Genomic DNA, 27,556 nt, shown 5'->3' with positions numbered 1-27,556 from the left:
TTGTAGTTTAATAATTTGATTGGGTTAAAAATGTCACTTGCGTTTAAATTGGGTAAATGGGGTCAAAAAACTCTTAGTGGAGCAAGTGGGCAATTTTTAGGTTAAAATTGGGTAAGTGGTCACGGCCCCAAAAAAAAATCCAAGTTCATCAAGTATCATCGATAATAATAAGAAAGTAACGGGCACCTGAATGAGCCTGTTTTAAAAGTTCTTTAGAAGAAATAGAACTTAAAGGAAAAGACAATCTTGTTTGTTTTGCTGAGGGATAAATGTTACAATCATCATCTAGAAAAGAAATAGAAAGGACTGATTTAGTAACTAAATTGAGTTGAATGACGAAGGGAAGTAAAAACACCCAATTAACAGGTTTTTCATAAATGAGTCATGTTAGGTACTGTTTCACTGTTTGATTCAAGCTTTCTGTTTGTCTAGCTAGATCTTTGTGGATGGTAGGGAGTGCTCCTACACAACCAAGTGGCTTGTGATTTGAACAAAGCCTCCTAAAACAGACTGAGGAAAATAGGACCCTATCATTGACACTGGTTTTAGGCATTCTTTGCAGCATTGGAGTTAATCATGTTGCCTTATAACCGGTAATTATAGCCTAATACACAAACCATTACGGCACGATTCATCCAGTGTATTCGGTACAAAAATGAATCATGTAGCAAGATAAAATGGATATTTTACAATGTACATAAACAACATCCGTCCTGCATCCTCTATACAAAGCGAAAGCTCCAAATCTCTACTTGTTGAGTAACCAATAAATTGTTCCAAGCATTTATCCTTCTCAGTTTTCACACTACAGTACAAAAGGATATATCATCTACCCCATCCGTTGCTTTTTAGTTCCCACTGTATAACACCTTCACTTTGCTTTCTTTTGGTCCAACCACCTTCCATTTTTTCTTCTTCTTTTGGTCTGAACCACCTTTATCGATCTTCATTAAACCACTATGCTAGAATTCCCCCTAGGCTTTTTTACTGAACTAGCGAAGAAGGTTCTTGGTGGCAGCAAGCAGCTGTTGCTTTAGCAGGATTGGCGTGGAACAGAATCACTGATACGTCTTTGATGGTCATTCTCCAAGCTCTTTATTGGTCCTAGTCTTGTCAGCGTGCACGAGCTTTACGTACTGCCTGTTGGATGTGTCTCTCATGCTCTTTGAGCATGTCTTCAATGTTTCCCCCTGGAGGTACCAACGGTCCAGAGCAATGGATTCTGCTCTGAGGTACGTACCGCTGAGATATACAAATAATTCAGTTCCTTATATATAACAAAGTTTTTATGTTTCTCTTAAATCAAAAGAAAGCTTTAAAACGTTAAGTGCTTGCGAAAATGAATTTCTCACCATTCCAGATTCTTTGAAAAACAGTCTGTCATCCTTCCTACTGGAAGAATTAAACAAGTCTGTTGCAGTTAGAGGCTTGTGAGATTTCAGCTCCCTTAATTCTGGCTTATGTTTTGTAGAAGCTGTCGTCTTATTCAATGATGATCCTACTGCACTACGAGGATGTATCACTGAACTACATTGAGAATAACCATTCTGCCTAGCTCCTCTGTGTGGTTCCATTGCAAAGCCAGAGACACTATCCTGCTGGTGAGGCATGTACTTGTGACCCATGGATTTCGGGTTCGACTTTCCCTGCTGTTTTTACGTTAGCCAAAAGTATAAAGTACGTAATAAAAGGTACAAGAATGAATTAATTAATGGTCTCATGTGTCAGGCCACTCATATACCTGGATATTTCCTTGGGCATAATCTGGTGTTGGTGCTATCTTGGCATCTCTTGAAGCCCTTCTAACAGATTCAGGACCACGCCCTTTAATAGGATCCGCTCTTTGCCTGAAATTTAAACAAGAGATTAAATGCATAAATATTAACAATAACATGCATATCGTTTCAAAACTGTTAAGGAAGTTTCTTGATCTTCAAGAGGCAATGGCCTCTCCAAGAAATACCTTTTTTCCTCATCCCGAAGCTTGGCATCAAACTCCTTGCTTGGAGGATAGTGTGGTAAAGCTGATGGATGACAAGCTACAGGCGGTGTAGTGAAGAACTGAAATAGAAATAACCAAATTAAAGATAAATTAACAGTATTTACACAAGAACCAGATTCATAAGTCAAATTATTCAAGTATTGTCAGCAATATCTTAACACAGTAGTTATAAAATCCTTTTTCTTGTCATTGTAACTTTTCATATTTGAATCAATCACTCGGCCTATAACCGTAGACCATTAGTTTCATATGAAAGCATGTAGCTAGGACATATCTGAAGCTATATGAATATTAAATGACATGATATAATAAGTCACAAGTCTGCAAAACTCCTACAATAATGGAAGATTGTTTTAACTTAAAGAGAACACAAACTTACTTCACTTCTAAGGGCTGAACCAGCAGATCCTCGATGATCTTCTTCTATGGCGAGGAGTTTATCGACAAGAGTCAAAGCTGTAGAAGGGAAGTCTTTGAAGGTCTCAGCAAGGCGACGCTTGTAAGGTTGTTGAGGCTTGAAACTAGTTGCATGTGGTAATTTTGTTTTCTTCCAGAAGTCCTCAGATGGTGAACCACAGAGCTTGAAAATCTTATGCATTTGTTCCACCTGAAAATAATGGTGATATTATTTTCACATAAAAAATTGAGGTTTAAGGTACAATTTAACACTCATAGTTACAATGTCTATGGAGCTTAATAAAATCTAAAGCAAGCAATCAGTTAGTGCAACAAAGTTACATATACTTTGCCTGCATGGATGCATGTGAAAATCAAAGGTTGAGAGAGTTATTGATAGCTCAATCTGTTTTGCAAACATAGAACATGAATTTATTGCTCATATAAGTAATTACTTCTCAGTTGCAGGAGGCACTTGATTACAACAAAGCAATAAGTAACTGATGAAACTGGGGGATGGAAAGAGAACTTGTACAAATTATCAATAGATATATTGGAATTTCTCGTTTACCTCTGTTCTACCAGGCATGATAGGCTTTCCAGCAAACAATTCTGCAAGGATACAGCCTGTGCTCCACAGATCTATTGCCGGACCATACTCTGTGGCACCAAGCAGAAGCTCAGGTGCCCTGTACCACAGAGTTACAACACGACTAGTTAATGGCTGCTTCTGATCGGGCTCATAAAATGTTGCCAAACCGAAGTCACCAATCTTGAGAACTCCATCATTATTAATCAAAAGATTAGAACCCTTGATATCTCGGTGCAGGACACCTCGACTATGGCAGTGTTCAAGGCCACTAAGCAATTGTTGCGCTAAACATTTTATCTGCAGGCACCTCACAGGAATTATTAATTTTTTCTTGCAAACATTCACGGTTCAATAGAAATGACAGCGAAGGAAGAAATAAAATGTGATTTCAATGGAAGAAAGAAGAGTAGAGATTAGGTAATAGGTTCTCAGACAGTTCAAAAATTAGTATAGCAAGAATACTCATTCCTTTTGCTAGTGCTAACGTAAATTTTCTAAAAGGAATACAGAAAGAGGCAAAGTGAACTAGATAGAAATGGCTCTATACTAATTTTCTAAAACAATCATTGTACTCTATTACTACTATACTAATTCATAGATGAACCATGCAACCTGATTCATTGTACAGATTATAGACACAGTTAAAATGATAGATACGCTTGATAGCAAGAGAAGAATGTGTACCTGTGGTTCAGTAAACTTGATGCCACGTGTTGCTGCAAGACCTGCAAGGTCATGATCCATATACTCGAACACAAGATATAAGCTGCATGACATTGTTGAAGCGACTAGACCCTCAAGCTTCATGACATTTGGATGGTCAAGTTTACGTAAAATATAGATTTCTCTAGCCATGAAGCGCACACTTTCCGGGTCCATATTTACAAACCGTACTTTCTTCAATGCAACTATTTTACCAGTTTCAAGATCACGAGCCTTGTATACACTGCTATAAGTTCCTTGTCCGATCTGCAAAGACAACATCAATCAGAGATTTTATATATGATATCGCTGAATTACCATGAGATAGAGACTCTTTCTACAACTCTAGAATAAATCAGACGGAGATATATTCATATACCAACCAAAAGACTGCATAAATTCTGATATATTTTTCATCTGATGATGCTGTCTTCATGGACTAGTCTATTCATGTGAACTGAACCAAAGGCATTTGAAGTCCATTGAACCAAAAAGTTAATTACTTTTAGGCGTATGGGAAGACAATCTTATGTTTCATATTAGTTCAAGATACTATTTTAACTAAATCAATGGCAATGTTGATTGTGTAAATCCTAATGTCTTCATGCTTATATTTCCATATACAAAGATATACAAGCACACACATAACATGCCACATTCTATTGAAATCCATTTATGAGTTATCAATTTACACACAACATATACAAAATGAGTTTCAAACACCTTATAATCACATAACATGTCCACGAAGCACAAACGAAAACAATTTTATATCATGCATATATATCTACCACTATATAAAATGCAATGAAGGAAGCAATTAACAATTAGAACTAACTTTGTCTAGCTTCTCAAAGGTGTCTGCCCGGCGAGGAACCCACCCTTGGATGGCATCTCCGGCAACTGAAGTTAGCCACGAAGGCCACCCTGCAGCTGCTTGTGAGGCTTCTTCACCAAGTGGCAAGCTCACTATCCTAGACATTGCCACTTTTTTTTCCTTGGCGGCCATTTCCACTGTTGCCCCTCTTTGATGATTAGCAATCCCAGGTTTCTGAACCTTTGATTTATCTTCATGATCTCTAGACACATTGCTAATTCTCCCATTTGCTTTGGAAGCGTTTCTTGATAACAAACGCATTGATGAATCACCACCTTCTGATACAAAGTCATCTCTTAGTGAAGGAGTTGGAGCAACCAATTGAACCGAATACTCCTTCAAATTACTTTCTACTCTCTTAGAATCCTGTACGTGTTCTGGTTCTGAGGTTCCTTTCGAGCAAATGCAGCCCATATTGTCACCTCAGAAATCCCCTGTATATTCCCAAATCACCCCTTATCTGCAAATATATGAGAGGCACTAATCAAATATTTTGATCTCACATTCCTGGGAAACCCAAGAGTTTCCCTTCAATCCATCATCCCTCCTCAAATTCTCAATATGGGTCTCTTAGAACCCCCAAGAACAACCTCAGTCACATGTTTAAAGCCTCATCATGATGATCATTGTAGCCCTGCCCACATTGCCCCAAAGCCCCCAAAATACAAAATCCTCCACAATGTGCAGGGAAAAGGAAGACAAGAAACAACTTTTGGATGTGGGTAACCTCAATACTTGTTATGCAAGCAAGACTTTTGGATAGGATAGAGATAAGAGAGAAAAAGAGAGATAGGAGACTCAAACCCCAGACCAGAAATTCCTGCACCAAAAAAACAAGGGAGAAATGAAGTTCTGTCTTGGAATGCAGGAGTTCTGGCTGGCGGTTCTGGGTTGCAGAAATTCCTAATCTTTTTTTTTTCCTAATTATCGATAAATATCCTAAATAATTACAAGCCAAAAAAAAATATTTTCTTTGATTTGACAGAGACTAAGGATTGGAGAAAGGGGGGAGGACATGAATGGAAAATTCAAAAAAAAAATCAAAAAAAAAAAGGACAGAGAAAAAAAAATAGAGGGTTATGAAAGTGTGGGTTGTGATTTGGAGGTGAGCAGTGAGAGATAGAGATTTTCGGGTGTACTTGTCCCCTGAAAATGCGAGAGACCGATGGTTTTTGGGACTTGACAGGAAGGAAAGGTGGCTGAGGCAGCTGACCCCAACAACACCAAGATCCTCTTTGACTCTATCTCTCTTTCTCTCCAGCTATGCAAGATTGTTGTTGACAAACGGTAACTACCATTACAGGAAGGGAGTGGCATCATGAGAGAGTCGAGAGGGAGAAAGCTTGCTTGCAGCTCTCTCTATATAAAGACGTGCCTTGCAGTTTGTCTCTACTCCCTCCAATAGCTTAGCTTGTTTTAAATTTTATTGTCATATTGTCTTTTTTTTTTTCCCTCTCTTATGAATACAAATAATTAAATGAAATATCTAAATTATCAAGAAGAGAAATTTGAGCTAAGGACCAAGAAAATTGCGAAACCTTATAGCGAGAATTTGTAACAAAGTAGGATATTAAACTTATTGGATGTGTGACTACGTATATGGCGTGATGGGGTACGGTAATCTTGGTTTGTTTACTTTTATTTAGGTGTTGTTTTGGAGTATCATTTCAATGTTTTGTTAAGTACTGCTGTTTCAGATGATTCATGTTATTTTTAAATAAAAATTTTGGGACTTTCAGATAAAGTTCTTGAGTAATTATTTTGTGGTCTCAAACTATCACATGACAGTGTCATGTGGTGGTCAAAACCAATAAATTGAGTTGTTCCAAGGTGATCATTGTAAGGGTTAAAAAAAAATAATAACCAATCTGTTTAAGGAAAACTGAAATTGAGAGAGAATTGAGTCGTGCTTTCATTGATAATAGCGGCTTCTTTATATAAAAGATTACAAACATAGAGATAGAGTTGTACATGAAAACATAATCATACATTGATTGTATATCTATGAATATCTTCAAGAATATCTCTCACATAAACCCTATTACAACTAGAGCAAGTAACCTAGAGTTTGGGCCAAACATATATTCTAGATTTACTTGAACACTCCCTTTTGTGTCCCCCAAACGTGGCGCTCTTCTCGTTGCCTCATTAAAAACCTTGCCGAGTAACAAAAACCCAGTGGGACAAAATTAACCTCGGTCGAAAGAGAAAAAGAGCACAACACACCCTTCACTTTTCGAGACCATACATATAGACATCTCTCCCTGATATCTGCATCTCTTCCTGATGACTACGGTCATGGGAGTTCGGATAACTTTTTGAAACGATGCTATCAACATGTTTCTCGAAAGTGGAATTTAGGCAATGACTTAGAAAGTCTGCCACACTGTCCTCAGATCGAACCTAGTTCACTTTGATCTTGAGGAGAGTCTGTTGTTGCTGATTATGCTTGATGTTGTCGCTTTTGATGTAGCCTTGCTTCATTTGTTCAAAGCAAGCAGCATTATCCTCATAAATGCTCGTAGGCTCATCTGTGGTAGACTTCAAACCACAATTGCTTCGAACATGCGTAATTATGGATCCAATCCATATATATTCACAAATCGCTTCGTGAAGAGCAATAATCTCTACATGGTTTGAAGAAGTAGCGACTAGGGTCTGTCCTGTAGACCTCCAAGATATCACGGTCTTTACCCATGGTGAACACTTAACCATTTTGGGAATGATCTTTGTGTGCGTCAGAGAGATACCCAGTATCAGCACAACCTTCCAAAACACTAATGTTGTTTTGGGATGGGGATGAAAGACGCAGGCCAGTGTTGGCGGCTTTGCTGGTGTGTAATGGGCCCGAATCCATCATCTCTCTGTAGGGGTAGAACTAGCCCATATCAATCGTACATCTCAAGTATCGAAAGATATATTTTACATCAATCCAATGGCGTCGCGTTGGAGCAGAGCTATACCTAGCTAACAAGTTCACTACAAATGAGATGTCCGGTCTGTGCATTGAGCTGAGTACAATAATGCGCCTATTGTACTCAATTAGGGCACCTTTGCCTCTAGCACATCTTCGTCATCATCCTTCGGACGAAGATGATCCTTTTCAGGATCAAGACTACAGACGATCATGGGGGTGCTTGAAGGCTTGACCTTGTCAAAATGCCCAAGCATCTATCAACACGATGCTCAAGTTCCAAACCGAGACATAATCGTGTTCTCCCAAGATCCTTAACCTCAAACTCGGATTTCAAGTGTTCAGCGGTTTCCCTTAACTCTCTAAGGGCTTCCAATGAAGATCATGTCCAACATGAACCGCGATAGAATCTGGAACTTGCCTTAGAAACACGCGGGCATATCCCTTCCTAATCAAGTAGTCACTTTAGTGAGCGTTTTAACCTCATTGCAAACGCGCTCCGTGGTCTAGAGCCACTTAACTTGGGTAAATGAAGTTCACTATGAACCTTCATGTATATTCCGTATCTAGATCCCCATAGAGATACATAGTGACCACATTTGCAAGCTGCATGTTCAGTTATTCGGAAACTACCAAACTGACAGGGTAGTGGAGTGCAATGACATCTGGCCATTGCGAGAGACTATGTCTCATCGTAGTCGATTCCAGGGCGTTTTGTGAGAAGTCTTGCTCCATAAGGCGAGATTACTATCTCTTTTTCTCATCAGGCTTTCTAACGAAGACCCACTAGTCAACAGGTTTTATATGTTAGGAAGTGTTGACATCACTGGCTCGAAAACTTTCCTCTTCGTTAGAGAATCCAACTTAACCTGGATCGCATCTTTCCATTTAGGCCAATTTCTCTACGTTGGCATTTATTCATCAATGGAGTGTGGTTCGATATCATCGGACTCAACAAACTCATACACTATGAAATGCGCGAATACATCATCAATCATGATGGAGTTTCTATCATGTACACTAGTGTAATTTTCATATAGCTCTATATTCTCAGGAATATGTTCTGACGTTGAGGCGTTCCCCAACGATAACCATAATCCAGAAGATTCTCATGAGACGGATTTTGAGTGTTGATGATCCAAGGATTGGTTTGTGCCAAAGTATCATTTTATTGGAAATAGAGATTTACCACATCTTGGGGTTACTTACCACCATACCTTGTGTTAGGTTGAGTGGTGATTAACACCATGCTTAGTTGGTATATACTATTGATGTAACTAGTCAATGTATAGGGAATGGTCATTAGGTGTGTTGTATGGTGATAGGTATGGGCTTGGTTGGAGAAGGTGTGTTGTACCTCTCTCTATATATTTGTAATCTTCTTCTTGAATTGATATAGAAAAATCATCTTAACCATTTCATCACATTTGAACCCATGGGCCTCCCACGCATCCTAGCTGGGGCCATGGCCTATAATGTCAGAGTGTCACTCTCTATGGCGTTAGTGTCATGCCTACCTCCGTGTAGGGTGGCGTTACGTCATCTCGTAGGGACGTCCATCCTTGCAAGCATATTTGCAGCAAATATGTGTGATCTCGTCACTTTAGTGGGGATTGAGATGAGACATAATGGGGACAGGCCACGACAATTCTTGTCGTTCCTGCTGAACATCCATGTTCTTATCTCCCCCTAACGATGGGAAGACTGTCTCATCAAAGCAAGACATGCGATAAAGAGATTGCCTAACAAGGGCATTAAGTGGCGGACGATTGTTGGAGTCTCAAATCCAACTTAGTTGCCCATTCATCTGTAAGGACCCATCATAGTGTGATGTGGCGGCGAAATTGGCACATAAAGGGCTCACTCAACTGTGCGTAAGTACGAAATACTTGTACCCAGTCACTAGCTGTACCGCAGAGATAGATTGAGTGGCAGTGGGTCGTAGACGAATTAGCATAGCTGCATGCGATATTGCATCACCCCAAGCAGATATAAGGAGATTGGTGCGCATTACCAATATCCGAGCTACCATCGTAGTAAATTTTCGCGAGACCATTTGGGTGTATTCATGGGAATATGATGTCCAACATTAGTCCCAATGCTCTGTTTCCACGGGTCTCGAATTATAGTTCTTCACAAGGATGTTGTCATGCTTTTCAGCGACATTCATAGCTCCAATGAGCTCATGAAACCTTGTGATCCGTTCTGCAGTAACATCAATTCGATAGTTCTTTGCAACAATCAATGTAGAGACGGGGAAGGTAGAGAGAGTCCTCTCAATCAACATCGCATCTGCGATATCTTTTCCACAGAATTCCATTAAGGATTTAATGAGAAGTGCTTCCGAGTTGTAGTCAATAACTGACTTGAAATCACAGAAGCAGAGGCTATGCCATCTTACTTCTAGTTCATAAAGCAGGGAGTCACGGACGTTGCCAAATTTTTCTTTGAGTGAGACCCGCAGCCTTCTGGGGTCTTCTTCATTCATATACTCATACTGGAGCGAATCATCCATAGAATCATCCATATGATGAGTAATTAGGATGATGGCTTTCGCCTTATTTGCCTCCAAGGCTGCTCTATTTGCTTCCAAAGCTTGAGCTTGCTCAACAGCTAGCACGTCCTGGCTAAACTAGAGAATCGTATCCAGGATTCCATCGACCTTGAGATGCTAGCGGACATCACGACCCACTTGTGATATCCAGAGCCAGTTGTTCCCAATGGAGCGGAGTCCAGTTTGTTCAGATTACTCATCCTAAAAGAGAACAAGAAAAAGGGTTAGTTTCGGAGCGTAAAAAAACTACCACGAAAACATGTAAAATTTCTGAGCATAGTCGCTCCCAAGAAATTATTAATTTCCGAGCGTAATCGCTTCCAAGAAATTAGGAATTTCTGAACGTAGTCACTTCCAAGAAATCCGATTCCAATATGTATTGGATTAGATCGAAACAATAATGTAAGTGGTCGATCATAAATTCTCTACAAACTCTAAGTTTGGAGATCTTAACAAGCTTCAAGCTTGGAGTGAGCGCGAACCCCCACAACTTTTGGTCTCCCTTATGAAGAAGAAAATGGGGGTAGAAGAAAGGGAGGTTGCAAGTCCCTGAGAAAAAGAAGAGAAAAAAAAAAACTTCAAAAACGGGAACTAATAGAACCTTTAAAACATACCTTGAAAAGTGTAAAAAAATCGCTAGAAAGTCGCTGGAAAAGTGTTGGAAAGTTGTCGGAAAAGTGGCCGGCGGCCGGAGGTGGCCAGAACTGTTTGACTGGTAGGTTGCCCTCGGTTTGGCCCAGGCCTGCCCCCCCCTTTTTTTTTTCTTCTTCTTCTGCTTCGGCCCAAGCCTGCTCCTCCTTTTTTCTGGGTTCGCGCTGATTTTTTTTTTTTTTTTTTTCTGGGCCTGCTGCCTTTTTTTTCTTTTCCTTCTGGTAACTTGGGTCGGGCCGCGTCTCCTTCTCTTCTCCTTTCTGTTTCTTCTTCTGTCGGTTTTTCTGCAAGAGGTTCAGTCGCTGTGGCGGCCGGTTCAGTAACTTCTAGATCGGTTTTTAGGGTTCTACTTCCGGTTCCTGAATCCTGGGATCGAGACGCTGATGCTAGCAAAATTTGGTAGCAATAGGAGGTCCGAAAGGTGGTGAACCGGTGGAGTATTTGCTACCACTATAGCAAAACTGGTCTTTTACGGCACACAATTTACGTGCGCCGTAAAAGACTGTCATTTATGGCGCACATCTTATGTGTACCGTCAGAATATGTTTATTCAGGTCATTCAAGGCGTGCATCTTATTTGTGCCGTAAATTTAGTTATCTATTACAGCGTGCATAAATATGTGTGCCGTAAATGAGTTATTTTACTAGTCTTTTACGACTTACTAATGAGTTTATTATTTTTTTTATTGAATTATATTAATTTTTTTTTTCTTTTTTTATTGAAAAAAGAAAAAAACCAAAAAAAAAAGAGGGATCTGAATTCAAATCGACGAAGAGCTCATGTCGTATTCTCTCACTTTGTCTTCAATTTTTGAGCTCAGAACCTCCTCTACTCTCACTTCCGGCTCTCGATTTTGCAGGTCAGTTACTCCATTCTCTCTGTGAACTTTCGGATCTGAATGTTGAAATTGCTCGTTATGTCTCGCCGACCTTGTCGCCGGTGAAGGAAAGGACGGGGAGGGTGGCGGTTAGGGTTAGGAGTCGTCACCAGCGACTAGCTCGCCCTGGCCGCCATGGGCCGAAACCCCGACGAGCAGGGGTCAGTTGTCGCCGCCAAGGTTGAGCCCAAGCCGGCTTCTGATTCCGGGAAGCCGTTCAGCGTCATCGTGGAGTTTAATAACTGGCGGAAGTAGCCTGATTTGGCTGAGGCCGTGGCGGCGATTCGGACCTTGGCGTCTGTTATAAGGCCCTGATGGAGCTCCAAATTAAGCTCAAGAAGGCTTCTGATTCCCTAAAGGTGACTCAATTTCTCAGCCCTAATCTGTGTTCTGATTCTTTGATTGGCAAGTAAAGTAGTTCATGTGCTAGTTCAATTTGGGAAAAGTTATTTTAGCTTGGAAATCAATGTGTAATTGAAATTCGTGGGTTCATGAATCCTCTACTGAAATTGAAATTTAGCCATGTAATTGAAATTCTCTTTTTCTGATTTTTTTTATTTTGATCTTCCCTCTCTGGTTTGATACTTTGATTAGAAACTGATTTTGTGTTTTGGCTAAGCAAAAGTTTTTGTATTCATTATTCCCTGCGAATTCTGTTGTGCATTTCTCTGGAAAGTGAAATAGTAAGCGTACAAGGATTTACTTGGTGAGAGTATAAATTTGGAACAGAAATGGAAATTAGCTGCACTGAATGAGAACTGAAGTTTAGTTTACAACTGGGTATATGGTTTTGCAGGTTTGAGACATGTCATCTGATTTCAAGTTAGAGGGAGTTAAAGGCCATGAAATTGAGGACCCAGAAGTTGGTTCTCCAAATGGAATACATAATAGGGAAAATGCTCATTTACCCAATTTTAGCTTAAAATGTGCCCACTTGCCCGACTAAGAGTTTTTAAACCCCATTTACCCAAAACACTCTAAGGGATTATTTCCCCTTTACCCAATTAATTCTTTTTATTAATTTTTGGGACTTTTTTGCCCTCTCCTTCAATCTCTCTACTCTCAGTTTCTCTCTCTCTCTCTCTCTCCCCCTCACCGATTTCTCTCTCCTCCCCCCTCACCGATTTCTCTATCTCTCTCTCTCTCTCTCTCTCTCTCTCTCTCTCTCTCTCTCTCTCTCTCTCTCTCTCTCTCTCTCTCTCTCTCTCTCTCTCTCTCTCTCTCTCTCTCCAGAAGACGTCGGATCTCTCTCTCCCTCCCTCCATCGCTCCGGCAGGTCGCCCACGACGCCTGCTCTAGCCATCGCCGCGCCGAAACTCGTCGTCGTGCTCTCCGCTGCCAGGCTCGACGCCAAGCCGACGGTCCTCGTCGCTGAGAAGCTCGGCGAGGCCGGGGTTGACCTTCTGAAGGAATCGACGACGGACTGAAAATGGTTATCTGCTATTGTGCAGTCATAACCATAAAAGTTGTAACATTAGTGCCCCCCAGTAGACTTTGTATTGGGGGCCAATGATGACTGCTTTATTTATTGACGGACTGAAAACTGCTATTCCAAAGTAAATGTAGTGTTAAATTGCAGTAGTTGATAAATGAAAAAAATTGTGTTGTTTGTGTCAGTCTAGTGGGGGGCAGTAGACAGAATATTGACCCTCATAATGTGGGTTTTTAGACATTATCTGTTGTTTTGAGTGTGAATAACTTGTATAATCTGCGAAACATAGGAAGCGGTGTAATGTTTGATGGTCTATTGGGGGGCAGTAGACACATTAGTGCCACCCAATAATGTCTTTCTTAGGAGACAGTAATCATCTCTTGTTGATTTGTTTGTGATAAAGTGCAATACACTGTGAATCCTTGAAACTGGTGCAAGTTTTAATGGTTTAGTGGGGGGCAGTAGACACATTACTGCCCCCAAATAATGTCTTCATACGAAGTCAGAACTCTTCACTTAACTGGTGCAAGTTTTAATGGTTTAGTGGGGGGCAGTAGACACATTACTGCCCCCAAATAATGTCTTCATACGAAGTCAGAACCCTTCACAAAACTGGGGCAAGTTTTAATGGTTTAGTGGGGGGCAGTAATAATGGTTTAGTGGGGGGCAGTAGACACATTACTGCCCCCAAATAATGTCTTCGTGTTAAGTTTAGGGTTTAGGGGCAGCGTTAGGGGCAGTAGACACATTGCCGATGAACTGCGACGAGGACGTTGGAGTGGCTGGATCGCCGATCAATCGAACGGCGACGAGAACGTTGGATCGCCGACTGGAGCTTCATCGTCGTGTTCAGATTTGGACTGCATCTCCGGCGCGGCGATCAGAGAGAGAGAGACAGACCGGAGGTGGAGATCATGGGGAGGAGAGAGAGAGAGAGAGAGAGAGAGAGAGAGAGAGAGAGAGAGAGAGTGGAGGTGGAGATCGGGGGGAGAGAGAGAGAGTTTGGGAAGGAGAGAGAGACTGATAAGAGATGGATGAGTTTTAATTTAATTAACAGGGGCTAAAATGTCAATAGATGTAAGATTGGGTAAATGGGGTTAAAAAACTCTTGGTGGAGTAAGTGGGCATTTTTTGGGCTAAAAATGGGTAACTGGTCACAGCCCCTACATAATATTCTTGCAGGTCGAAGAACTATGACTCTCAGTGACAGGTAAAGTCATCATCAACTATTGTTTTTTATTTTTACAAGTTTCAGCAAAATAGGGATTTCTTTTGTAATCTAGTTAAACTAAAAAAATTGGCCATTGTGAATTCCTCAAGTACATCAAATTTTCATAAGCCATATTCCTCAAGATATTCTAACGTACATGTAAAGCTTACTGTATTTTATTAAGGGTGTTTGTATCTCACTAAGTTGATCCTGTTCAGCGCGTTTCAGGTGGGATCATACTTGCACCGGAAGGCATCAATGGCAGCATATGTGGGAGCAGAGAGTCGGTGGAGAAAGTTCTGGAGTTCATTCAAAGTGATGACCGCGTAAGGGGGCTGAGAAGATTGGAGTCACGTGTGAGTCCAGAGGATGAAGCTATTCATCATGGACACAGTAGCAGTTCTCCTTTGGTAGCAGGGGAAGATGCACCCTTCTGATGGGATCACGTTAGGGTCAAGTTGAAGGAGGTATTTGTTGTTGAATATGCAAACTTTAGTTGTGGAGCACATTTTCTTCTTTGTTGTGAGGTGTGCTAATTTTCTCATTACACATGCTTAAGCAGATTGTTGCTCTGGGCATGCCTGCTGTATCACCTACTGAAAAGGTTGGAAAGTATGTGAGTCCAAGGGAATGGAATGAACTGATTAGTGATCCAGATACGGTGAGTAATGTCTCTGGTATTCTTAATGTCTGATAACTATGATGCTATTAATTTTCCTTGATTCACGGACTAATCATGTCTTTTTGCTTTTGAGTTAGAGTTCTTTTGAATAATCTGTACTCTATTATAAACCAAAAAAACTGTATTGACTAGCTCTGTGGAATACATGTGAAAAGATAACTCCTGGCAACATGTTTTTTATTCTAAACAATCATGATTTATTGGATGCGCACGTTAGTGTTAATTGGATAATTTTAAACTGACTTAATGGACTTCGGCTCATTGCCAACCCATGTGTATTATTATTATTTATTTTTTTGTGAAATCCCCAAGTGTATTTTCTTTGTTCATTTAAGATTTGAGAGGACTCCCTTTCCTTGTGATTCCTCCCTTTCCTAGCCTTTACAGATGATAACTTTTGAAAATGTTGAAAAGGTACATTTATTGCTAGGATTTAATAATTGTATGTTCACTTTTAATCAAGAAGGAATTCCTCTCATTGTATCCCTTTCGGTACCCTTTTTTGTCAAACACCTCTTTTGCTTGGATGTAGGTTAGCTTGATTGACCTGGAGCAGATCTTGTTGGTTGTGTTTCTCAATATAGATGGCCTTTTTTTTTTTTTTTTTTTCCCACTTTCCCAAGTCATCTTAAGGCTGGAATCATCTTTGAGACCAGAATCTTTTGGTTTCATGAGTCTGTTTTTACATGTACTAGAGTATAACTGCTTAATCAATTTGCCCATTGTATATAATATAGTACTGCCAATGTTGTTACACGGTCATTGGGAATTTATGGTGAGGTTCATTTTCAGATACATAAAGACTACAAGATCAAAGCTAACCAAAAGGTATGAGCCTCTGTTTGGTGTAAAGTTACAACACCAACTTTAACTATTAGCAGCTTACCTTCATACCTTGTATTAATTTGAGCCACACTTGAGCCTTACATGAATGTTCTGATTTTTTAACTGATTTTTCTCTGTCAGTTTTGGTAGCTAGGGGTATAATTTGTTGGTTGGTTTTAGTTGTAGTTGCATTAGGTCTGTAGGTTTGTTCAAGTTATTCATCATAATAGTTTTAGAGCTGGTCATGTTATATGTATGCTGATAACCTTAATGTAAAAGCAAAGTTCTAGTGCTCTTGGTATGCCTCTAGTCTATCAAGAAACCATTTGTGCAACAGCACTCGCTAGAACACACACACACACACACATTCTACACTAGGGTTATTTGTTTTGACTTTTATGGATTATTCATTTGGACTGATTGAAGGGCCAACTTCACTAATGCTTGTAATTGCGTGTCTTTGTAGGCTCTATGATGTGCGACTTTTTTATGGGAAATGGTTAGCATGTGGCATCACATCAAGCTATAATCAGCCCCTTCAAGTACTCATGTAATCAATCTGAAGACAATTCTAATCTAGCTAGTATGTTCTATATTTAAAAACCAGTTTAATTATACTATGATTTTGTAATATGAATTTATTTAATTGATCTACATGAATGCTTTTGTTTACTATGCTTGAATGAAAGGGTTTAATTGAAAGTATTGTCTATTAGAAGAGTGAATGAAGACATCTTTTACGACACGCAAAAGGGCATTTTAAGACACGCAAAAGGGTCTTTTACGACACACAAATTGATCTTTTACGGCACACAATCAAAATTGTAAAACATTTTTCACGGCGCACAAAAGAGTGTTTTATGACGCGCAAAAAAATGTTTTTTACGGCGCATATTTTGTGTGTCACAAGAGAAATTTATCTTTTATGATATAGTCTTTTACGACACGCTTCTTTGGTCACTTTCAGTAACACTAGCCTTACGCGCGTGCGGAAGTGCGGCAACATCTTCCGACTCTAAAGCAGTCACCTTTGGAACTTCCAAACTTATTAGCTTTGCTGCGTCCAGTCTAATCAACAAACTTGGCGTGCCCAGTTCTTTTGGTGTGCAGATCACTTTCCTCCATGATCAAACATACAAAACCCACAAACAACTGCCCTACAAATCAAAATTATCAATTAAGTTATGAAAACCTTTTCAACTATCAACAAATAGCAACATATGAAACTGGAATGTGTTGCTATCAGCAGAAACACACACCAATGAATATATATACAGTGAAAGTCAAGTATAAGCCGCAAGAACTTAAAAGGAAAAACAAAGCAGATGACTTCAACATTATATGATTTATTGCCTTACCTCCCCCATTGCATAGTCAGATTCTTCTACGAATTAAGGAGCAGGTTCAGCTTTCTCTTATTTTTGGTCAAGCTCTTTTTGTAATTAGTCACAAACCTATCCAATTCCCTAAGTGTTTCAGGATCAATATTGCCGATGTCCAATTCAATCTCATTGTCTTGTTGTAAAATCCCTTGACTCCTCTTTTTAACAATCTGGATAACATTAGCTAGTTTCTCAGAAGGCAAAGTGTGGGAATAAATCAACCTCAGATAATTATCACATTGTGTGCAGCAGACTTTTTTTTATTTTTTTTTATGACTTTAATTTACTGAGGTGAAATAGATGTAGGAGGGTCCAAAAAAAAAAACAAACACTTTACTATGCTGCTTGCTGCTTCCAGTTATCAACTACATTCATTGAGATCAAAATCACAGTTCACCTTCAAGTTAACATAGCATGCATCATTCAGCACTACCCAAATAAAATAATGCAACAATTTCAACACCACCAACTCGCACTACATGTCACCCCTTTCACTTCCCCCATTCCCTCAGCAACTGAAAGCCAGTCACAAAAATTAAATCCCACAACCAAAATCAAACGCAAAAACAACAACCCACGATCAAACAATCCCAAAATCCCTAAAATACTAAACCCAGAGGAAAAAAAATCACAAATTAAGACAGATAGAGCAAGAAATCAAAAGCAGCATACACCATTTTCTCCATAACCACAGGATTGGGCGACCTATCGAGAAATTCCTGCTGGGACTGTGCCAAGACCTCTCTTCGCTTTATTAATAGAGATTCACTTAAAGTGAATGCTACTGAAAGTGACCAAAGAAGATAGTGAGATGTGCCGTATCAATGGTGTTATAGCTCAAGGTGTCCACAGGCTTACTTGCCCTACACGCTACATATTTGTTATTTCCTTCCCAACAAGTATGTTGGCAAACTGAGAGTGGCCATAGAAGGTAGTGAGAGTTAATCGCATCAATAATTCAATATAATGTCATTAGTCACATTGAAGTTTACTGATATATGCTTTTTTGGTTGACAATCAGTCAATCACAGCCTTCATATGAATATGTATAAGGAGCTCAGTCTTCAAATTTGTTTGCCATGACTTTGAAAGCATTGGCAGAACTATCAGAGAACTTTATACATTACCTGGTCCTAAGTGTATTCTGTGTGGCCTAGGTTCTTTAGTACTTTCAGTAGCCAAGCTATCCCTGTGAAACAGAGAATTAATTGGCATTCTTCTTCTGTGAAACATATTCAAGCAGGGATGCAGCTAGGTACTGTTACTTTGTTTTTCTTATTCATCTTCAGTTTTCTTCCCTCACAGTATGGTGCTGAAGTATACAACATAACTCCTTCACACCCATTAGCAGAGGGACAAACTCTAGTCTCTCCTGGCCTAATATTCGAATTGGGCTTCTTCAGTCCTAATAGTTCTGCTAATAAGTATGTGGGGTTGTGGCACAAAAGTATATTTCCCCGTAAATATGTATGGGTGGCTAACAGAGATAATCCTCTTGCTGCTACAGACACCTTGGCTACTTTGAGCATTGGCAGCAATGGGAATCTGGAGCTCGTAGATGGGAAACAGAGTTCTGTCTGGTCAGCCAATATATCTAATTGTTCATCAGCAGTTCTCTTAGATAATGGAAACTTCATAGTCAAAGATGGTATGGGAGCTGATTTGTGGATGAGTTTCAATGATCCTAGTGACACACATCTGCCAAGAATGTTGCTGGGATATGATAGCGGTTCTGGAAAACGGAATTTCTTGACATCTTGGAAAAGTGAAAATGATCCATCACCAGGGATATTCTTGGTTGGACTGTCAGCAGAGTTACCGGCACAATTGTATATTTGGACTAATGGATCTACTCCCCACTGGAGAAGTGGGCCATGGGATAAATCAAGGTTTATTGGTATACCCACATCGAATTCTGACACTTCTCCGTATCTAAATCCATGGACTCTTGTTGATAATGTGCCGCAGGGAACAAGGTATTTATCTTACAGTTTTGACAAAATTCCTGGTGCGAATGTTTTTACATATGCTGACATATCTTCCGAAGGTATACTGAGGTTTTTGTTTTCAGAAATTGGCAAGAACTGGTATCTTGCGTGGAAGTCATGGAACAACCCATGCGATAATTATGGCGCCTGTGGACCTTTTGGGGTTTGCAAAGCTTATGAATCTCCTATCTGCAAGTGTTTGAAAGGGTTTATACCCAAGTCAAATAAGGAATGGAGTAAAAGAAACTGGACCGGAGGTTGTGTGAGACGAAGGAACTTGTCTTGTGAGACCAACACAAATGAATCAATCTCATCAAAGGGAAAAGATGGGTTTTTGAAGTTGGAAAGATTGAAATTACCCAATTTTCATGAATATTTGGGTTCTGTGGCTCTAGACAAGTTCGAGGACTGCAAGACACGGTGCCTGAGTAATTGTTCATGCCTGGCTTATGCTTATGTTGATAACATAGGGTGTTTGGTGTGGTTCAAAGACCTTTTTGATATGCAGCAGTTTCCAGCTTTTGAAGAAGATCTTTACGTTCGCCTAGCACACTCAGAACTAGGTAAATGATGATAGCTCTTGCACAACTCGTACACCACTAATTTTCATATGTATTGTAAGTTGATTTTGCTTTTTCTTTTCAGTTGAAGGAAAGCCGACAAAGTTAATTGCAAGCCTTACAACTATTGGATTTTTGAGCATCTTGGTTGCTATAATCTTCTGTTTGCACAGGTGGCGTGCTAACCAAAAGCGTAAGCCAATTAGACGAGGGGGTCAATTAATTTATCACATTATAAGAATTTATTACTTATTGTTTGTTACCCAAATGTTGCTTCTTGTTTAGTTCCAACTCTGTGTTTGATAGTTTTATTTGCAAAATCAGGACACGTCGAATTAATAGCACGACGCTTGGAATCAACTAGTACGATTCAGATTCATAGGGACGGTCTTCGAGATTATATAGGAAAGCATGATTTCTCGGAGCTAAAGATATATGATTTTGATAACATACTAATCGCCACAGACAACTTCAGCATCACAAACAAACTCGGGCAAGGAGGCTTTGGCCCAGTTTATAAGGTATTTTCTTTGCTAAGAAAACATATATAGCATGTCTAAATGTTCAAGATATAGACATGCAACAATGACTAATTTGTGGACATCATGTAGGGGATGCTACCAGAAGGGAAGGAAATTGCAGTAAAAAGACTATCTAGTAACTCAGGACAAGGTGTCGAAGAGTTCAAGAATGAGATGCGGTTGATCTCCAATCTTCAACACAAAAACCTTGTTAGGATGATGGGTTGCTGTGTTAAAGAGGATGAGAAGTTACTGATTTACGAGTTCATGGCAAACAAAAGCTTGGATACTTTTCTATATGGTTAGTTTCACAAGTGTTTTATTTTAGCTGCAATACTTTACTCATTTTTACCTATATTGCTTTTAATATAAATATGCTTGAAAAGTTCTAGCATAAGTTATGATGAACTCACATAAACTAAATTTACCAAGTGAAAAATTATCATAGAGTTTGACTAAGGGAGAAATTCAGCCCTGCAAGTTTAATGCTCACCACTGTCAAATAATTCGTGTGCTTGATCAGTTCAGATCTGTATTATGTCCTCACTACTTTTCATACAAATGTCTCTATCTTTTAACACTTAAAGGGTAGAAATCTAGTTATATTTAAGGCTAGAAGTCTAGTCATTGTCAATGTTTCTTTGCTATATGCATGTGAAATATGAATAACATTACTACTCTAACTCGGTCCATTGAATGTTTGATTAGATCCGACGAAGAGAGCAATGCTTAATTGGGCTACACGCTTTAATATTATTCAGGGTGTTGCTAGAGGGCTTCTTTATCTCCATCATGATTCCTATGTGAAGGTGATACATAGAGATTTAAAAGTCAGTAACATTCTCCTAGATGAGAAAATGAATCCAAAAATCTCAGATTTTGGATTGGCACGCATAGTTGAAGAAACACAGAGTCTAGATAATACTCATAAGGTCGTTGGAACACGGTGAGAATCTGTTCTTTAAGCCAGAAACCAAAAGAAGCAATTTTATCAGATACGTACTAATGTGTTTGCTGTGCAGTGGCTATATGTCTCCAGAGTATGCCATGGGTGGGATATTTTCCGAAAAATCTGATGTCTACAGCTTCGGGGTCCTGGTGTTAGAGATTATTAGCGGTAAGAAGAATGTCAGCTTCTATTGCTATGACCAACAGCTAGGCTTCCTTGCCTATGTAAGTTTATACTGTAAATCTTAATGTAATTGTTGTGAACAACTTTGCGGTCTTGACAAGTCCTAACAACAATTAATGGGATCATTTTCAGGTATGGAAGTTATGGAATGAAGGCAGGGCATTGGAGTTAGTAGATGAAGTATTGGGTGATTCATATTCCTCATCCGAAGTAATGACATGCGTGCATGTTGGGCTTCTTTGTGTACAAGACAATGCTCCGGATAGACCAACCATGACGGATGTAGCTTCAATTCTAAGTAGCGAGAAAGATGGTCCACATCCAAAGAGGCCTGTATTCACTATCCAAAACTCAGTTTATCATCTTGGATCATCCTATGAAAATACAAATTCCTCCATAAATGAAGCTAGCATTACAATGATTGGAGGACGTTAAGCGACAGCAAATTGGCACATCACAAGGCCTTTTGGTCATTCTCAAGGGGTTCTTATACATATTGAAGGTTTTCTATTTGGTAGTATATGAAGGTTTTTTTAGTTAATGTAATACCCGAGGTATTTAAAATAAATAAATAAATAAATGTCATGAAGGAGTTATTCACATATCTTTCTTGACACACATAAAGAAATAAAGTAAAAAAAAAAAATGGTAGATCTGGGCCATTAATGTGAGCCCTGGAAATATTAAACGAGCTAAGGTGAGAGTGTTTGATAATTATTTTACGATCTCGGTGTCATGGGGTGTTCATGATTATTTTTCTAAATTTCTTTCTTGAGGTGAAATTTTCGATTTGTGGACTCAATGACTCGACGAGTCTGTGGAAATTTTCAGAAAATTTTCAGACACCGAAACTATTTAATATGATTTTAAGAGGTTTTAGAATTATGCAAATTATTTTAAAGAAAAAGAAATTTGTGCGGTGCAATCTGTACCATAGAAATCAACCGCTTGATCAGGGCCGTTAAAAATCAGTTAAATAGGAAACTATATAAATACCAAGTCCGATCAAGAAAAGAGGAGGATCACCGAGATCGACTCTCGAGAACCCTCTTGATGAGAAAGAAAATTAATCTCTTCTCTTGCATTTGTTGTTAGCAACATAGCTCGGGAATAAGTTTCATTCAAGGAAATCAATTATCATCGTCTATGAAAACTCTCTCGACTGACTTCGACTTCCTCAATCGCCTTTCCTTTTGTACTCGATGAAACAAGCACCAAAGCACATCGTCGCCGCTAACAAGCTTGAATATCGAAGTTGCCGACGTATTAAGCTCCGATTATTTAAACAAAGGTAATATCCGCGCGCGACTCTTATTGGTATTGAATTCCGATTAAGAAAGAAATCAGTTTGATTAATCGGGGTCGGGGTGTTACAAATGGTATCAGAGCAGGGATATGATTTCTAAGGTATGACCTGGGAGGAGAAATGGGATTGACTGCATTGAATTATTTCGCGTTGATGTCTTCGATCTTTGATTTGTTTCACATGCAACTGGTCCATTGATTGTTTGAAGTCGTTCTTGTTGTATGTTGGTTAACTGTACAAGGAGTTATGTGTGAAGTTACCCGTTCTTGATGCAGCTGGTTCTGAAATTTAAAAATAAAATAAAAATAAAAAAAAAAATTTTAGGTACTAGTGTATAGATCGTCTCTGCAAATTTTCAGCCAAAATGATGATCGTTAAGGCATTGATAACTGCCTTAAAGCTAGTACGGTTCAGGTTGACAGATTCAGTCAGCCCATTGGTTTAAGCGAGTTAGATACCTTAACGTTAATCAATTTCGCTGAAAATTTGCAGAGAAGATCTATACACTAGTACCTAAAAACTGAACGGTCGAGATGTGGATATGCGACAGAAAAGTGACCAAAAACTCGAACTTCACACGTTAATTTCAAAGTGGAGCTCCGCTCTGGATAAAATCTATATATATATATATATATATATATATATAGATCCTATCCAAAGCGAGGTTAGGGTTTAGGGTCACTTTTCGGTCGCATATCCACATCTCGACCGTTCAGTTTTTAGGTATTAATGTATAGATCATCTCTGCAAAATTTCAGTCAAATTGATGGTCGTTAAGGCATTGATAACTGCCTTAAAGCTAGTACGGTCCAGGTTGGACAGATTTAGTTCGTCTATTGGTTTGAACGAGTTAGATACCTTATAGATCATCAATTTGGCTGAAATTTTGCAGAGATGATCTATACATTAGTATCTAAAAACTAAACGGTCGAGATGTGGATATAAGACCGAAAAGTGACCCTAAACTCTAACCTCGCTCTGAAATTTCAGAGCGATGCCTCGCTCTGGATAGGAACTGTATATATATATACAGGGCCATTCTAGTGAGGGATCCCTTTTTTTGGTCTTTTCTAGGGATAGGGCATTAGACCAACTTTTCGATCATATTTTCACATCTCAACCGTTCAGTTTTTAGGTCCTAATGTATAGATCACTTCTGCAAATTTACAGCCAATTTGATGATCGTTAAGGCATCCAAAACTGCAATTTACCATTATAAATACGGACGGTTCCGGTTCGACAGATTCGGTCCGTTCGTGTAAATTGCAGTTTTGGATGCCTTAACGATCAACGATTTGGCTGAAAATTTGCAGAAGTGATCTACACATTAGGACCTAAAAAATGAACAATTGAGATGTCAAAATATAATTAAAAAGTTTGTCTAATGCCTATCCCTATAAAAGACAAAAAAAAGGGATCCCTTATCATAAAAAAATGTCCTACATCTGGAATGACAAAAAACAAAAGAACAAAAAAATGCTCATCAAGTCATTAATCTATAATTTCTGAAAAAATCTAAATGCAAAGATGAGAATGCAGCAATAAGGTGATGCATAAGGGAAAATGATGTAGATTGATTACTGACACATACATAATTGTGGAACATATGAAATATGAGAAATTCTTTACAGATTACAATAGATGAACTAACGTCGTGCATGCATTAACGTCAATGAGGCCACATTGTTTGTGAACAAAGAAAAACAATAAAAAATAAAAATTAAGAGTGTATAATATTGAGTTTGTGTAGAAACAGCTTCTCATATGTGAACAACAGTTCCACATATAGATATGTGAACAACAAATCAATGCTACTGGCATGAGTTGTGTAGCTAAACAAACTTGATTAAAAGAAAGGGTTGTACAGTATTCTCACAACAAACATGATAAGACGTAGAAAGCGACGACTGAAGTAAAGGATTAGGGGTGGCGCAAAAGCACGCAAAAGCTAAAAGCTACTTGCCAATAAGCTGTTGAGTCTGGCAACGGAGGCACCACCACCACCACCACAGTTATGTGTTCACATGAAATTCATGATAAGAGTCCGGTATCAGGCTCTGAAAACCGATTTTGCTATTAAACACATGAAATTCATCGCAAGATATTCGAAGATTACCAATAAGAAGTTCTCTTTTCGTCTCCTCCTATCTTATCTTTGTGGAATGAAGAAATTTCAGTTCCTTGTTTCAGAGCATCATCTTGCTGGGTACAAAAAGAATTATTTAATTATTTCACAGAACCAGAAAGTAAAGGGAAAAAACAAAACAGACACCTGAATAACATAACTTAAAATATCCAAGGATATTTGGCAAACACAATCAATTATCCAAGGATCACAATCTTCTTAGTGGACTCATAAAAAATTCAAACACGAAAGGAAAAAAATTATTAGGCAAAAAAAAAGGGACATGTATTTGCAGAAGAGTATTAGGCTTATTAGCTAGCTCCATTTTCAAACCACGATGCGGGCAATGTAGAAAGGAAGCATAAGAGAAGAGTTTCAAACCACGATGGCAGCAATGTAGAAAGGAAGCCTAAGAATTTGACTACATGCAGAAATTTAGTAGAAGAGTTTGCGTATGCCACATTAGTAAATCATCATCATACAAAGGAGCCCATTAGAGCCACATTTTCAATTTATAAAATACTTGACAAAAAAATGAATTATTGGACATGATTGATTAAATTGGAGAGTACAAGAATACATGTGATGAAATTAAAAATACAGGGCCACAACTAATTTAACATGTAAATGTTAGGGAGGTAAAATGAAATTAGCTCTTATTTTAACGTCTGCATCTAATGGCATTTACGAACTTGATTAACAATTGACCGCGGTGTCCACTTTACTTATTAAACCGCGGCCATTAAACTGCGGTCATTTACTATGCCGCGGCAATTAAACCGCGGTGATTCAATATGTTGTGGACTTGTGGCCATTCAACCACAGTCTCACACGCTATTTATCGAATTTGTGTAAATAGTCATGGTGTGGGCCAGGTAAGCAAAAATGCTTGGTAGGCCCGACCCACCTGCTTACCACGTGGGCCTTGGTAAATTTAAGTTCAAATAATTTCTTACACTAGGAATTGTTAGATGGCCTATTGGAAATGGTAGTTCTAGTCTTGAAAGTGATGTGCACTGCCTAGGTCTAAATTGACAAGCCTGGCCGTATCACTATTTTGTGGGTATAGGTTTTAGTTGATAATGGAATCTAGGATTGATGGTATGGAAGTATGGAGTCTATAGCTAAATCACTAAATGCAGGGCTGTCACTCGATCGGTTAGAATCGGTTATAGGTATTACTAACTTCAAAACCAAAGCTTTCGGTTTCAAAATTGAGCTACCAATTATCAACCAAAAGTTTCAGTTTTTAATCATGTTTACCAAATTCGGTATTTTGATTTTCAGTATTACCAACTTTAGAACAACTAATTCTTTGTAATATAAATTAGAATGGACGGTAATAGGTTTTTCAATTTTATAGTTATAAACTTTGTATTCATCTACTTATTATAGCTTTATTTTGTACATATGACATCAAGTTTGAGCCATTTTCAATAAAGCTAGGTTATTTAACCATTTTTGACTAGATTACTTAAAGTACATGTATTATTAATGGAGTATATGTAGCAATGTTCATACTATTATAAAAGTTTTTCTATTTATTATTTAACTAACAGAACCCACTTACTATGTGTGTGGAGAGAAATTAAAGATAGTGGAAAAACTTCACGTACGACTATAACATTTTCTGCTTAAATTTTTTTTTTTATATTTTACAATTTACCATATTATCCTTATTGATTAATTATATTTCATAGTTTTTTAATATATAAAGGTTAAATTGGTAAAAAAATTCAGTTTTGGAGAGCAAGCTCTCTTCTCTTAATAATAGTATAGATATGCATGTATGTGTATTGAAAATTATAGTATATAAAACTAATATTTAGATAATCGGTAGATTCGGTATTTACCAAAACCAAACTAACTTTTTCTGTAATTTTTTATTTCGGTTTTATTGGTCTCGATTACCAAAAAGTCGGTTTACCAAACACAAAACATCGGTTGGTATTCGATCGGTTTGGTAATTACCAAACCAAGTGACAGCTCTAGCTAAATGTGATCTATGGTGGTCATCCATTACCCCAAATACAAGCTATCCTATTTCTACCATCACCCCAAACTAAACTCTCCAGAATTTCATGCCCCATGGGTTCAGGTGCATAATATGTATGGCACTTACGATTCTGTAATTTTGACTCATGAGTTTTTTTTTTTTTTTTTTTAAAGGTTCGATCAAAACGGCTGTCCTTAAACCTTAACCATTAATAAAACTATAGAATATAATGGAGGGATATAAAGTCTAAACTCAAAATGACAATAAGCCTTAAGAGAACATTCCGAAATAATATCAGAAGTCTCTAATATACACCAATTAGCAAATAGTGCCCAACTGGCTACTCCATTTGCTTTACAATTTTTGCGACATACTAGAAAGATAATGCTCACGCGGAGCCATAATAGTGATAATACACTAATAATGCCAACTTTCCCACTATGTTGCCACGGAAAAATAAATCCAGTGACACTTGATTTCATCTTACCACTAACAGGCTGGGACCATTTGATGATGCAAAGAACTCGCCGCGGTCCAAGACCAGACACAGCACTTAAGAGGTCTTTTTTTTTTTTTTAAAGGGGTTTGGAACCCAGCCTAGCTGGGAGGCTCAGCCCTACGCCTGGTTTCATTTATTTTATTAATAGTAGAATTTTGCATCGGAGGGAACATAAAACCTGAACCCCGAGCTACAGGAAAACAGTGACAATAATCCTCGTAGAGAATATCCTGAATAATAGCAGGAGTCTCATCTAAGGAAACATCATCAATAGCAAAAACACTAGCAATGTGTGCAAGCCTATCTGCAACACCATTTGCTTCCGGGTAGGT

General features: G+C 38.6%; 2 protein-coding genes and 1 long non-coding RNA gene across 7 annotated transcripts; 2 read left to right on the top strand and 1 right to left on the bottom strand.

The window, feature by feature from the left end:
• Positions 1–641: 641 nt before the first annotated feature.
• LOC133707306 (probable serine/threonine-protein kinase At1g54610) lies at positions 642–5,552 on the bottom strand. Of its 2 annotated transcripts, none has more exons than XM_062132864.1 (8): positions 4,531–5,552; positions 3,675–3,959; positions 2,970–3,287; positions 2,382–2,609; positions 1,964–2,061; positions 1,742–1,847; positions 1,353–1,646; positions 642–1,242 (listed from the first exon to the last, which is right to left on the bottom strand). In XM_062132864.1, the coding sequence occupies exons 1-8, from the start codon at positions 4,981–4,983 to the stop codon at positions 1,114–1,116; spliced, it is 1,911 nt and encodes a 636-aa protein (XP_061988848.1). In that variant the 5' UTR covers positions 4,984–5,552; the 3' UTR covers positions 642–1,113. The 2 variants fall into 2 exon arrangements, with proteins under 2 accessions (XP_061988848.1, XP_061988847.1); XM_062132863.1 differs by having other exon boundaries at positions 1,353–1,649; positions 4,531–5,551.
• An 8,400-nt stretch (positions 5,553–13,952) lies between these two features.
• On the top strand, positions 13,953–16,387 carry LOC133746100 (uncharacterized). Of its 2 annotated transcripts, XR_009863959.1 has the most exons (5): positions 13,953–14,208; positions 14,427–14,675; positions 14,768–14,869; positions 15,683–15,718; positions 16,182–16,387. It is a non-coding gene; the product is annotated as an uncharacterized LOC133746100 (long non-coding RNA). The 2 variants fall into 2 exon arrangements; XR_009863960.1 differs by lacking the exon at positions 15,683–15,718.
• A 1,724-nt stretch (positions 16,388–18,111) lies between these two features.
• On the top strand, positions 18,112–21,898 carry LOC133745617 (G-type lectin S-receptor-like serine/threonine-protein kinase At1g61390). Of its 3 annotated transcripts, XM_062173721.1 has the most exons (8): positions 18,114–18,352; positions 18,605–19,648; positions 19,731–19,838; positions 19,970–20,166; positions 20,257–20,467; positions 20,875–21,112; positions 21,189–21,339; positions 21,431–21,898. In XM_062173721.1, the coding sequence occupies exons 1-8, from the start codon at positions 18,343–18,345 to the stop codon at positions 21,731–21,733; spliced, it is 2,262 nt and encodes a 753-aa protein (XP_062029705.1). In that variant the 5' UTR covers positions 18,114–18,342; the 3' UTR covers positions 21,734–21,898. The 3 variants fall into 3 exon arrangements, with proteins under 3 accessions (XP_062029706.1, XP_062029704.1, XP_062029705.1); XM_062173722.1 differs by having other exon boundaries at positions 18,112–19,648; positions 21,189–21,283; positions 21,431–21,583; XM_062173720.1 differs by having other exon boundaries at positions 18,113–19,648.
• The last annotated feature ends 5,658 nt before the right edge of the window (positions 21,899–27,556 follow it).

The sequence above is a fragment of the Rosa rugosa genome, chromosome 4 (assembly GCF_958449725.1).
Source record: "Rosa rugosa chromosome 4, drRosRugo1.1, whole genome shotgun sequence".
In the NCBI taxonomy this organism is placed as follows: domain Eukaryota; kingdom Viridiplantae; phylum Streptophyta; class Magnoliopsida; order Rosales; family Rosaceae; genus Rosa; species Rosa rugosa.
Note: the sequence above shows the minus strand (reverse complement) of the source record. Positions and strands in the feature narration are given on the sequence as shown.

Bases quoted from the DNA above. Each gene is read 5' to 3' on its own strand.
- LOC133707306 (XM_062132863.1), bottom strand. From the start codon at position 4,983: ATGGGCTGCATTTGCTCGAAAGGAACCTCAGAACCAGAACACGTACAG. The intron at 3,288-3,674 runs GTACACATTCTT...AGGTGCCTGCAG, and splicing joins TCAAGTTTACTGAACCACAG to ATAAAATGTTTAGCGCAACA. The intron at 2,610-2,969 runs GTAAACGAGAAA...CATTATTTTCAG, and splicing joins TCATGCCTGGTAGAACAGAG to GTGGAACAAATGCATAAGAT.
- LOC133745617 (XM_062173720.1), top strand. From the start codon at position 18,343: ATGCAGCTAGGTACTGTTACTTTGTTTTTCTTATTCATCTTCAGTTTT. The intron at 19,839-19,969 runs GTAAGCCAATTA...TTGCAAAATCAG, and splicing joins GTGGCGTGCTAACCAAAAGC to GACACGTCGAATTAATAGCA. The intron at 20,167-20,256 runs GTATTTTCTTTG...GACATCATGTAG, and splicing joins GCTTTGGCCCAGTTTATAAG to GGGATGCTACCAGAAGGGAA.